This window comes from Rhinatrema bivittatum, chromosome 1 (genome assembly GCF_901001135.1).
Source record: "Rhinatrema bivittatum chromosome 1, aRhiBiv1.1, whole genome shotgun sequence".
In the NCBI taxonomy this organism is placed as follows: Eukaryota; Metazoa; Chordata; class Amphibia; order Gymnophiona; family Rhinatrematidae; genus Rhinatrema; species Rhinatrema bivittatum.
The window spans coordinates 568,002,493-568,015,416 of record NC_042615.1 but is presented as its reverse complement, the minus strand read 5'-3'; the positions used below and the strand labels follow the sequence as shown (position 1 = coordinate 568,015,416).

General features: G+C 46.9%; 1 protein-coding gene across 5 annotated transcripts in view; it reads right to left on the bottom strand.

The window, feature by feature from the left end:
* AOPEP (aminopeptidase O (putative)) overlaps positions 1-12,924 on the bottom strand; it is a 772,742-nt gene that overhangs the window by 665,029 nt on the left and 94,789 nt on the right. For all 5 annotated transcript variants that reach the window (XM_029617464.1, XM_029617473.1, XM_029617484.1 and 2 more), the window contains exon 4: positions 8,144-8,392. In XM_029617464.1, the coding sequence (XP_029473324.1) occupies positions 8,144-8,392 (249 nt within the window). The remainder of the gene's footprint in view (positions 1-8,143; positions 8,393-12,924) is intronic.

The following is a 12,924-nucleotide window of genomic DNA, read 5'->3' as shown; positions in this document are numbered from 1 at the left end:
TGGCAGCTGCATGGGCAGAACGCCCAAGAGAATGTCAAGTTGCTCTAGCAGTGGTGCCAGCATTGCAGGGGCAGGCTCGGATGCCAGGGGCACCGACGGAGCTGGCAACATGATGCCCTGAAGAGTTCGGAGCACCGTCTGTTGCACCCTATGGTCCTGCTCCTCCTAGAAGTCTGCCAAACTGAGGATGGAGGGAATAAGATCAGGACGAGGCATGACTGGAGCCTCCCCAAAGACCTAGGGAGGCTCGGTACCCAGCACCGATGTTGGTGGGGAATGCCCAGGAATCACGGGTACAATGGAGGTCAATGCCTCCTCTCCGTGGGGTCACTTTGGGGGCAGCATGGAGAACCCCAGTGCTGCCCTGAGCACGATGATGGTGACTGGTGCCAATGCTTCTGAGGTTTCCCCACAGTGCTCAGCCTGATCTTTCCCCACGCCGAGGATGGAGATGATCCTGAGGTCCTTGAGCGCAATGAGGCTGGAGAATGCCTATCTCCTGAGCCAAGCTCACATGAGGGCACTGAAAAGTGAGTGGGCACCGAAAGGGCAGTGGGCACCGAGGGAAGTAGCTCCATCAGTTCCCCATGGTCCTTGGAAGTAGAAGCGCCTGACGCTGGAGTCGAAGGGTCAGATTTTTTTGACCCTAAGAGTTTTTCCATTTTATCAAGATGAGCCCAACGACCCTTGGGAGTCATTTGGTCGCAAAGACGACACCCCCGGTCATTGTGCAATGGCCCCAGACAGAGAATGCAAACGTCATGTGGATCCGTGATGGACATGGTCCGTAGACACTAGGGGCATAGGCGAAAACCCGACACCATGAAAAAGAGCTGGCAAGCGGTCGATGACCAATGGATACCGAGCACGGCACAGTCAAGAATCGACTACACAGACGGTACAAAAACTTACCACACTGCCCTGAAGCACCAATGGAGAAAAGGGGACTCAGAGCAGAAAAATACCGATGAAAGTACCAATGAAGTACCAAGAAAAAACTCTAAAGAGCAGAGCTCCAAAAAAAATGCGAGGTAAACAGCTCCACAGAAAAAGAAGAGACTGAAGGGGGATCCCACGTGGACGCGTGGATAATGGCATACTGAGCATACTCGGTGTGCCAGGCAAAGTTCTAGAAACTTGTGCTGGGCTCCATCTGATGATGTCACCTATGTGTGAGGGCTACCATCCTACTTGACCTAGGAGAAGGCATCTTCTGCTCTTCACCACAAATGCAATTCTTGTTCTGGGCTTGGTCAAGATAGCCCCACTTCTGGAGGTTCAGTCTACAGCAGCCAGCACATGTAAGAAACAGATTAGGCATTGCCTGATTGATCAAGATTCTTCTGAACCAGAAGGAAGTGTAGTCACATCTTATCTCCCACTAATTTTGCTTGCAGTTGTGCCTTCCATAACAGGAGCCACAGGCTCTCCAGAAATGAGATGAGAGGTTTTATGACGTAATAAAGCAAATGATGCTTACCTGTAACAGGTGTTCTCACAGGACAGCAAGATGTTAGTCCTCACATATGGGTGACATCACAGGATGGAGCCCAATCACGGAACACTTCTGTCAAAGTTTCCAGAACTTTGACTGGCCCCTACTGGGCATGCCCAGCATGGCACTAACCCTGCAGCCAGCAGGGGTCCCCCTTCAGTCTTGTTAAAAAGCTACAGGTAGTGCCGAAAATAAAATAAGAAAACTTTACAAACCCAATACCGTGGGGTGGCGGGCGGGTTTTGTGAGGACTAACATCCTGCTGTCCTGTGAGAACACCTGTTACAGGTAAGCAACATTTGCATTCTCACAGGACAAGCAGGATGGTAATCCTCACATATGGATGAGTACCGAGCTGAGGATGTCAGAGTATGCACCAAATGTACTCAGGCATGCAAGGCACTAGGCCTGGGATGAAATTTGGCCGAGTGCATCCTGAACCCCACCGGGCAGGTGGAAGGGTGTTGGTACGTCACGTTGTAAATAGGTTGCGCAAGACAGACTGGCCAAAGATGGAATCTTGTCTTCCGGCTTTGTCTAAGCAATAATGGGCTGTAAAGGTATGGAGAGAACTCCAGGTGGCAGCCCTGCAAATGTCAGGAAGCGGCACCGAGCATAGGTGTGCTTCTGAAGTCGCCATGGCCCTCACAGAGTGTGCTTTAACACGGTCTTGAAGTGGAATGCCCGCTTGCTGATAGCAAAAGGATATGCAGTCCGCCAACCAGGAGGAGAGAGTCTGCTTACCCACAGGCTGCCCGAATTTGATAGGATGGAAATAGACAAACAATTGAGTGCTTTTCCTAGTCTAGGTGGAACACTAGAGCCCATTTGCAGTCAAGGGTATGCAGAGTCTGCTCTCCTGGATTGGAATGGGGACTGGGAAAAAAGGTAGGTAGTATAATGGATTGATTAAGATGAAACTCCAAAACTACCTTAGGTAAGAATTTAGTGTGAGTACAGAGTACTGCCCGGTCCTGCAGAAGTTTAGTGTAAGGCAGATAAGTAACTAGAGCCTGTAATTCACTAACTCTGTGAACAGAAGTGATTGCCAAAAGAAAAATCACTTTCCATGTGAGATATCGAAGGTCACAGGATTGAAGAGGCTCGAATGGTGGTTTCATGAGCCGACCCAAAACGAGGTTGAGGTCTCAAGAAGGGGCCGGAGGACGCAGAGGAGGCTTGAGGTGAAGCAAGCCTTTCAAAAAACATGTTACAAGGGGTTGTATTGATATAGGAACATCCCTGACACCTTTATGGAAGGCAGCTACCGTACTGACATGCATCTTAATGGAGGAAGTTTTTAGACCTGACTCTGACAAGTGCCAGAGTAGTCCAGAAACTTCGTGATTGGACAGGTAAAGGGGTCAAGGGATTGAGAAGAGCACCATGACATGAACCTGGTCCATTTGTAAGAATACTATTTCCTCGTGGAAGGCTTCCGTGAAGCAATCAGGACACGGGAAACTGGTTCAGAAAGGTTTAGTGGCTGAAGGATTAACCTTTCAATATCCATGCCATCAGGGACAAGGCTTGAAGATTGGGGTGGCATAGGCACCCATTGTTTTGAGTGATTAGAAACAGGTCCTTTCCCAAGGGAATGTGCCTGCGAATGGAGAGATCCTGAAGTATTGGAATCCACACTTGGCACGGCCAGTGGGGTACTATAAGGATCATGGTTCCCTTGTCCTGACTTAACTTCACGAGAGTCTTCGAGAGAAGTGGAAGTGGAGGGAATGCATATAGGAGACCAGTTGTCCAAGATAGGGAGAACGCGTCTCTTGGTTGATAGTGTTGGCTGCGAATGAGAGCGCAGAAGTTGTCTACTTTGCGATTTTGAGATGACGCAAAGAGGTCTATTTGAGGATAACCCCATTGTTGGAAGATCAAGTTCGCTACCAAGGGGTTGAGAGACCACTCGTGCGGTTGAAAAGTGCGACTCAGCTTCTCTGCCAACACATTGTCCACTCCCGGCAAGTAGGTAGCCCTGAGGTACATCGAGTGGGAGAGGGCCTCCGCCCAAATCTGCGCAGCTTCCTGACACAGAAGGTAGGAGCCCGTCCCTCCCTGTTTGTTGATGTACCACATGGCCACCTGGTTGTCTGTCTGGATCAGGATGACTTGGTTGGAGAGGTGATCCTGAAATACCCTGAGAGCATATCTGATTGCTCGCAGCTCCAGGAAATTTATTTGGTGTTTGGCTTCCTCTGGAGACCAAGATCCTTGTGCCTGCAAATCGGCCATGTGGGCTCCCCAGCCGAGGTTGGAAGCATCAGTGGTGAGAGTTAATTGAGGGTCTGGAGCCTGGAAGGGTAAGCCCTGGAGGAGACTGACCTGATTTCTCCACCAGGCGAGAGACTGACGGAGTGAGTCGGTTACGTGGACAATGGTAGACAGGGGCTGAATGGATTGAATCCATTGTGACCTTAGAGTCCACTGCATGACTCTCATGGCCAAGCAGGCCATTGGGGTGACCTAAACTGAAGACGCCATGTGTCCCAGGAGTATGAGAAAGTGGTGTGCAGTCATGGAGTGCTGAGTCTGCAGCTGGTGTGCAAGAGACACGAGAGTGAGAGCTCGCTGTCGAGGCAGAAAAGCCTTTGCCTGCAAGGTGTCCAAGTCTGCCCCAATGAACAATAAGGTTTGAGATGGGACTAAGTAGGATTTGTAGTAGTTGACGAGAAATCAGAGCGAAATGAGAGTGTGTAAGGTAAGAAGTAGGGACGACAGAGCAGTTTGCTGAGTGGGAGCCCTGATTAACCAATCATCTAGATAGGGGTAGACGTCCTGAGGAAGATTGCAACTATGACGAGGCATTTTGTGAAGACTCGTGGTGCAGACACAAGGCCGAATGGAAGCACTCTGTATTGATAGTGCTTGGGGCATACTAGAAACCTCAGGTATTTGCGATGAGATGGAATTATCGCGATATGAGTGTATGTGTCCTGGAGGTCTAGACAGCAGAGCCAGTCTCCTCTTTGTAGAAGAGGAAGAAGACAGCCCAAGTTTACCATTTTGAACTTCTCTCGCTGGAGGTATTTGTTGAGGGTACTTAGATCCAGAATTGGACAAACGCCTCCAGATTTTTGGGGGATTAGAAAGTACTGGGAATAGAACCCTAGGCCTTGTTGGGAATAGGGCACTGGTTCTATTGCCTTGGACTGGAGGAGGAGGGAGACCTTCTGTTCCAGAAGGATGGAGTGATCGGATGTTCTCCACATCGGTAGAGGTAGGGAGTCCGGTGGAATGGAGAGAAAGTTCAGATGATAACTTTGAGCAATTATCGCTAGGACCCACTGGTCTGAGGTGATTGTGCCATTTCAACAACGGGTGGCACTCAATCGACCTCCCATTGGTATGTGGGGCAATGGAAACTGGCTGCTGCTCTCTATTCAGGAGTCAAAATCCGGAAGCAGGGCCTGGCTGAGAAGCTGCTTGCAGTTTTTGTTTTCGTGTCTGACGAGACTGGGCTTTTTGAAACGGTCTCGTAGAACGGGTTCTAGTTGGTGGCGGGTAAGACTTCTTCGGGCGGAAGAATGACTTCTTAGAGTCCTTCCGAAAGGGCTGTTTTGAAAAGTACTCAGAAGGCATCAGAGAGAGCTGTCTTAGAGTTTCATGATGGTCCTTGAGTTCCGCCACTGTTCATTGAATGTGCTCGCCAAACAGATTATCTCCTACACAAGGCAGGTCGTATAATCTGTCTTGTACTTCAGAGCAAAGGTCGGAAGACTTGAGCCAGGCCCACTGTCTTGCCGAGACAGCAGCTGCAGATACCCTGGTAGCAGTGTCAAAGATATCGTAAGATGATCTGATCTCGTGCTTGCCTGCCTCAAAACCCTTGTTTAGTAGGGTTTGGAGTTGATCCTGAAATTGCTGAGGCAGGGAGCCTGTCAAGTCTTGTATCTGCTTAAATAAGACCCAATTACATTGGGTCATAGAGAGCTGATAAGAGGCAATTCTGGAGATGAGCACTGATCCCTGGAAGACACGGCGACCAATGGCATCTAGAAATTTCTGTTCCTTGCCTGGGGGAAAGGAAGTGTGAGGTTTTGATCTCCTTACTCTTTTCAGGGCAGATTCGACAACCACAGATTGGTGATCCAATTGAGGTTTGCGAAAGCCGGGAGCTGACTGAACGAGATAGGTGGTGTCAGCTTTCCTGTGGACTACAGCAACAGAGCCAGGATGTTCCCAGTTCTTTTTGAGGAGATCCAAAAGAACCTGGTAGATAGGGATGGAGGTTATTTCCTTGGGAGCATCCAGGAATTGTAACAGCTCCATCATTTGATGCCTGTCATCTTGTTCAGTCTGCCATTGGAAGGGAACCAATTCAGACATCTCCTTCACAAAATTTATAAAGGAATGGTCCTCTGGAGGAGAACGCTTTCTGCTTTCAGTAGGTGAAAGTGGTGAAGGCAAATCATCGGTGTCTAGTGAAGAATCATCAGTCCAGGTGTCGTAGGGATCAACACTTGCTCCTCTAGGGACTAGAGGAGGACGGGGCGGTGAGATCCCTGAAGGTTCTGGTCGAGGCTCCGAAGCACTCGAAGGAATAACTGGAGGCACCGATGAGGTTATCGAAGGCACCGGTGCAAGCATCGAGGGCTTTGATGGATGACTCGGTGGTGCCGATGGATGCGTTGGCACCGACGGACGTATCAGCATCGACGGCTGAGGCATCGGCAGAACTCTCGATGGAGGGATGCGGAACGGTGTTTCTCCTCCCGATGACAAAACAAGCGGGGAGGGCACCGAAGCCATCGGTGGAAAATCAGCCATAAGAGCTTCCATCCTCGAGAGCAGTGGTGCCAACACTGCTGGAATCGGGTCAGTGGTCAGTTCCGCAATCGGTACCGGTGTCTGTGCCGGAGGAACCTGGAGTCGATGCATCGCCTTGTCGATGGCCTCCTGAACCATCCGGTCCAGTTCTTCTCGGAGACCTGGAGCAAGCAGCTCCGGCTCCGGAACAGAAGAAGGAGGCAGAGGCATAGCCGGAGGGACCACTGTTAAAGGCAGAGTCGCGGCTCCCGATACCCTGTTGGGTGAGGGTTGCCTCAGTGACCCGGTTGCCAAAAAGGTCGGTGCTTTTTCTGGACAGGGCTTCTTCGACGGCGGCTCGGACGATGGCGAGGTCGATGACTTCGCTCCCTCGATGGTCCGAGACTTTCAATGCCGGTGGCGATGTTTATCTCTACGATCCTCTCAGTCCTGAGGGGGAGTAGTGGGTGTCAAAGGCCAAGAAGTCGCTGATGCCGGACGGTCACTGGCCGGAGGTCGATGCCGGCGCAAAGATGATGGTGCCGGTTCTGACGATGTCGATGCAATACAGGCGTCGGGGTTTGAGCACGGAAGAGAAGTTCCATCTTTTCCGTTCTAGCCTTGCGACCTTTTGGTGTCATAAGGGCACATTTTGGTGTCATAAGGGCACATTGTACTCACATCCGAGACACATTACACAGACTTTGTGAGGGTCTGTGATGGACATGGTGCGATTACAGTCCGGGCACCGGCGGAACCCCGACGCCATGGCCATGAAAAAATTGAGCCGCTGTACGGTCGACGGCAAGTAGGCCGCGAGGGCCAAACTCGACGGTAATCGACAGAAAACGGGTAAAACACTTACCGGAGTACTGCGGCTTAAAACAGTTGAAGGAGGGACCCCTGTGGGGTAAATTAAATTTTAGTAATTCCATGAGGAAAATTCCTGTCAGGAATCTCTGCAGAGCTCCTTAACCGCTTGGCTACTGCTGTGCAGAAAAAAGAAGACTGAAGGGGGACCCCTGCTGGCTGCAGGGTTAGTGCCATGCTGGGCATGCCCAGTAGGGGCCAGTCAAAGTTCTGGAAACTTTGACAGAAGTGTTCCGTGATTGGGCTTCATCCTGTGATGTCACCCATATGTGAGGACTACCATCCTGCTTGTCCTGTGAGAAAATTCTTGATCTGAATTTACTGATAGGAAGCAAAAACTGGTAAAGCAGATACCTTGGGGTTTGCGGTCTGAAGCAACCGTTCTGTAAGGCTGGCAGGCCATCTTTCTTCTGATATCCAAGGGGATGATACCAACCAAGATACAGAGGCTGTGTACATAAGCTGGCATAAGATAACTGAATACTGCAGAAGATTATTGGTTAACACTGGATCAAACTTTTATGTATGTATGGACCTCTCCTTCCATATAGGGCATGCATACTCAGTTGTTGAGTAACACAAAGAGCTTCATAGTTGACCAAAGGGTAGATGCAGTCACTCCCCATTTAGTATTGGCTAGTTTTTGGAGGGTTTTTTTGCCATAATCTTCTCAGTTTAGGCCTTTTTTTCATTAAATATATCTGAAGCTCACAGAAACTGCTTTGGCCATTCTCCTTGCACCATTTCACTGCTCTTTAAATTTTTCTTTTTTTTTTGTGAATAGACCCCCAGAAAATTATCAAAATAGCTCAAAACCCTAAAATGGAGGCAAAATATTCTTTTTTTTCTTTATTATGAAATGTTTTCTATAACAAAGTTCCTCTTTATGAATTTCTTATGATGGTTTGAAACTGTGAGCAGTAGTACAAGTGGTATAAAATAAAGGAAGAAATTAAACTCCAGAGTGGGCACAGAAACATTAGAAGGCTATGGTAATAAAAACTGAAAAATAACACACTGTACCTGGCCATTCCCAGACTGGAAAAGTTGGAAGGAACTATGAGCACATCAAGCCTGGGAAAGGGGTGGGTACCCAGAGTAGCATGAGCAGCTGACAGGCACTGAGGAATCAGAGGAAGCAACATTTCTTCACAGCGGTCCCTAAGGCACAGAGGAGCAAAGACTCTGTGAGGAATGATGGCCTGGACTTCAGCTACGGGACTGTTGAAACGGCAGGGATACGCCACGTGACTGCACTGCCGTTTAGCCAACCTGACAACACAAAAGTAGTTTATTCAGTACTTCCACTTCAGCAGTGCTGCACAAATAAGGAATGTGAAAAAGATAATACTTGGCTAGGCTCAACATTCAAAGCTGGTTCATTCGTATCCCCCCCACTGCTCACATCAAGGCACAAATGAAAACCTGCAGCAACAAATCATTGACAGGCTTGAATGAAACTAATTTGCTAATTAGAATTCTACAGTACTATAAATGGGAGACTAAAACATTCGTTTTACAAGAAACAGGAATAGACAGGGAATGGGCTCAACGCTATATTTGCATCTGAGCCAAACATAATAAAAATCAAACAATAAATGGGAGTGCCAGAAGAGAAAACAAAAGAAAAGCTGAAAAGAAAAAAATATCTTTCCAATAAAGAACATATTCCAGATGTTTCTATAAGCAGTAAGATGAGGGAAATATAAGCTTTTTTTTTTGTTGAAAGAAATACAGAACTTCCTTTACAGAGATGAAAGTGTTCCCTGAAAACAAGTTTATGGGCTCTTCTTACAAAAACATTTATTAAGCACTTGATGAAGCACTTTAGACATCTGAAGGAGCCACATTATGATCAATCTATTGCTTTCACCACTATCGAATGCCATCCATTGAAGGTGTAGTCCACAAAATTCCTAAATATTGAGTCAGGTATTTTTTAAAGACTTGTCGTGCCTTAATTCATCTTAAAAACAGGCCATTAAATCTAAAGATGTTGGCAGATAAGGACCACTATGTACACTCAGTCTGCCCATGTGTGCCTGCCTACTGTGCAGTCACAGGTACTACTTGATCTGTGCTCTTTCTCCCTCCCTCTGCTATTAAAGTCTCTTTGCAGCTGTCCCAAACATGCCTGAACACTACCACCGTTTTGGCAATATAATCCATTTCCACCTACTTCTATAATTTCAGTACATAAGGAAATTTGGCAGATCTGGTCTCTGAATAATTCCTTCAGAAAACAAAAAGGGTGCCACATTAAGCATATGATCTTCCTGCCTCCGACAGTTTGCAGCATTCTCCCACAATCTGATTAATCTCATAGTCTCACATGAAATTTAAAAATCCACAGCAAAGGTGAGAGGTTATTGAGTGAGAAAAACGCCATTCTTATCCATATACATGGCTTAAATACTTGCTTTTGGTAGCTGATGGGGGTAAACTTTGGCAACCACAGGAGATACAGCAACCTCCTAGAGCCTTCACCTCATCAATAGTCTTGCTCAGTGCTGCCCCCATACGCAGAGCGCTTGCTGTCTTCTCCGACAGCTGAACATTGCTTGTTCGTCTAATGTTTCCTAATATCAGGCTGCATGGCAACACTTGCGCTGTTCTTGCCATACTGCCAGCAGAAACTAATCAGTTTCACTGCCTTCTGCCAACAGCACTGTGAGAACAGAGTGAGCACCACTGTGAGTTCCATGATTAGAAAAAAAAAAGAGAACGAGAGCTGCATGGCTGGAGATCAGAGCAAGAAAGCAACAGAAGCCCAGGCTGAGTGGAGACAAAGATTGAGGGAATGAAAAATGTGGAGGAAAGAGAGAGAGAGAGAGAGAGAGAGAAGTGTGGCGAGTGTCCAAAAACTCACCTTGTTGAGGCTGCTTTTAAATCTTAACCAAGTGTCTACAATAAATAGATTTACCATAGACTCTTTTCTCTGAAAAATGTTAAAAAAAAATGGCGAGACACCCCCTCTCCTGATCTCATCTCTTCTTCTTTTCTGCCCCAAATTGACAGTCATCCTCTCTCCATCTCCTCCTCTGTCATGTTCCTTCACTCATGAAGTAGAGGTTAGTCCTGGGTCTAACTATGAAAGCGGCAACAGTTTATAAAGCAGAATGGGTTAGAGAATGAGCCAGTGAGTGCTCTGCCCACAGGCTCCACTTCTTGTGCTAAAGTCAGGAGAAGGCGGAAAAACCACAGGGCCTGAGAGCAGAGCGTTGTGCAGGTTCAGTCCCCGGCCCATATTCCTTCACATCCTGGCCCCTGCTTCATGAAAGCTGATCTCTGGGGAACAGGGGGTGGAAAGGAGCTTTGAGGGCCATAAATGTGGTTTGTAGAGAGGGAGCGGAGCTCCCAAAGAGGGAGGGTCTGCTGCTGCTGAGTCCAGTCGTTGGTAAAATGGCAATAATTAAAGTGCACAGAAATAAAGCCTAGCAAAAAAAAACAAAAAAAAAATAAGGTGACACCTTTTCATTGGACTAACCTAATATATTTCTTGACTAACCTTTGGGAGCTATTAGTCCCTTCCTCAGGTTAGAAGAGAAAGAGCAAAAAATGACATTACCAGAAAACATAAGTCAATCATAAAGCAAATGTGCTTAGCAAATCAGCCACAAAATTGGGTGATGTCATCCGAAGACATCAACATGGAATGGGCTCTCTCTCAAGCTAAGAGAGAGACCTAGAAATCTCTCTGAGCTTGCACAACTGCTGCACGAGTCTCCTAAGTAATTTCATTAACCAAGCTTCAACTCTGGGGAAGAGGGTGGGACTGTATGGCTGATTTGTTCCACTGTCCATGGAGAACACCCGTTACAGGTAAGTTACTTCGCTTTTTCTGTGGACAAGCAGGACAAACCCAGCCACACAAGAGTGGCCTCCCAAGACAGGGTTGTGATGATTCTATTGAATATGTTTCATTGCATTTCATAAGATAGGTAGGAGGGAGAGCTGAAGCTAAATTTCGATAAAGTTTTTCAGAACAGCTTGGGCAAAAAATAAAAAGACGAGAAAGACTAAAAAAAGAGAAACTGAGGAAACCGAAGGACAAATCCCTAGAAAGTAATGGCAGTTAATGAGAGAAAGTAACATGTTCTTTCTCCACAGCAAAGAAAAAAAAAAAGGACTGAGGAGATTCATACCATGGTGGCGCAGGGAGTACACCTGCTCAGAAAGATTTCTAGGATTTTCCTGGGTTTAATTTTTAAAGACACAAAGGATGTGGAACTGTGGAGTGGGGGTGGCTGGGGGTGGGGGGAGGGAGGGAGAAGAACCAGGACTGGGTATATACCATCTCTCTCTCAAACACACACATATATATATATATATATATATATATGCAAACACGTTCTTCACACTCCATTTCCGCAGCAGAACCACACCTGATTTACACTGCCAGCTCTGCTCTGCTTCATCAGGTTCTGGAAAAAAAAGGTGGCAGGACACCCATTCTGGGTCACTCTGCCAGAAATTAAGGCCTTAGTAACAGTCACAAAAAAGTGTTTACTTAACACAAATTCAAAACTTGTGAGCCAGTATTCAACACTAGGGTTGAAGCCTTAATCATGGGCATTGCTGCTTACACGTTTCAAACTTGGGCTCATTCAGCTTCGTTTTGTGTCTGTTTTTCACACTGAAGTGACTGCTTCAGGATCACACACACACCCCTTCCTCTTCCCTACAGAATAGGAAGACGGGGCTAGATTAGGGAGCAGTGTGGCTGTCCTCTGCTTTGTCTGCTCCAGGCTCGCCCCCCTCTCTCTCTTCTTCCCTGTAGGATGCCTGGAGGGATGGGGCTGGAGCAAACAACCATGCTACTCTGCCTCTTAAATTTGAAAGGAAGTGCCAGAATTTCGTTCCAGGCCATTTCCCCATAAATTAAGCCCTGGGACTTTCTGAGCTTGAGAGAGAGCCTGTTCTGTGTCGGCACCATCAGATGTTGTCACCCACTTGTGTAGCAGGACTTGTCCTGCTTGTCCACAGAGAATTCCAATGATAGCGTGAGGGGGCAGGGAGTTGGGGAGGGGGGTTGATGGGTGATCTAAATGTAACAGGCCATGGCTCATAATAGACTTTGTTGAGTCTTTTTTTTTTGTCAGTTTTCTTTCTGGGTTTCTGTTAGAAACTTTCTTTTCATGAATGTTTGCTTCAGAATAGGTGATTGCTGGAAGGCATGGATTTGTCAATAGGCACAGCAGGCCTTTGCTTAGGGCAGCAGATATCTGTGGGGGCTGAGGACAGGGTAAAAAAAAATGTCCTGCCACCTAGCAGTAAAAAAACGAAATAAATAAACCTCATGCTTTATTTCTCTCTCTTATGGTGTTTTTAATTTATTTATTTATTTATTTATTTATAAATTTTTATATACCGCCGCTCATCAAAGATATCACGTCGGTGTACAGTGAACAGGAACTTACGCCGGAGTGTTTTACATTTAACAGAGTTATATAAGTGTTATACAATTAAAAAAGGCAAGTATATAAATATTTGAACATAAAACAAATTTTAATGTTATAAACTTGTTTGATAAGGGGTAGAAATGGGGTAGAAAAACTTCATTGATGTGGTTAAGTGCTATATTACATATCCTTGGCATAATCAATAAATAAAAGTTTTAACCCAAAAAAGGGTGTGCTTCTACTGCCACTTTGATATTTGCCCACCCTGGCCAAGGAAGAGCTGTTACCCTCCCAGCAGATGTGGGGGGCCAAATAAAATCTTCAGCCACCCACCACTTGGCTGATGGGACTCATAGCAAGCTAAGGACAGCCCACTGCTGCCCCTGGTCCAATTCTACACCA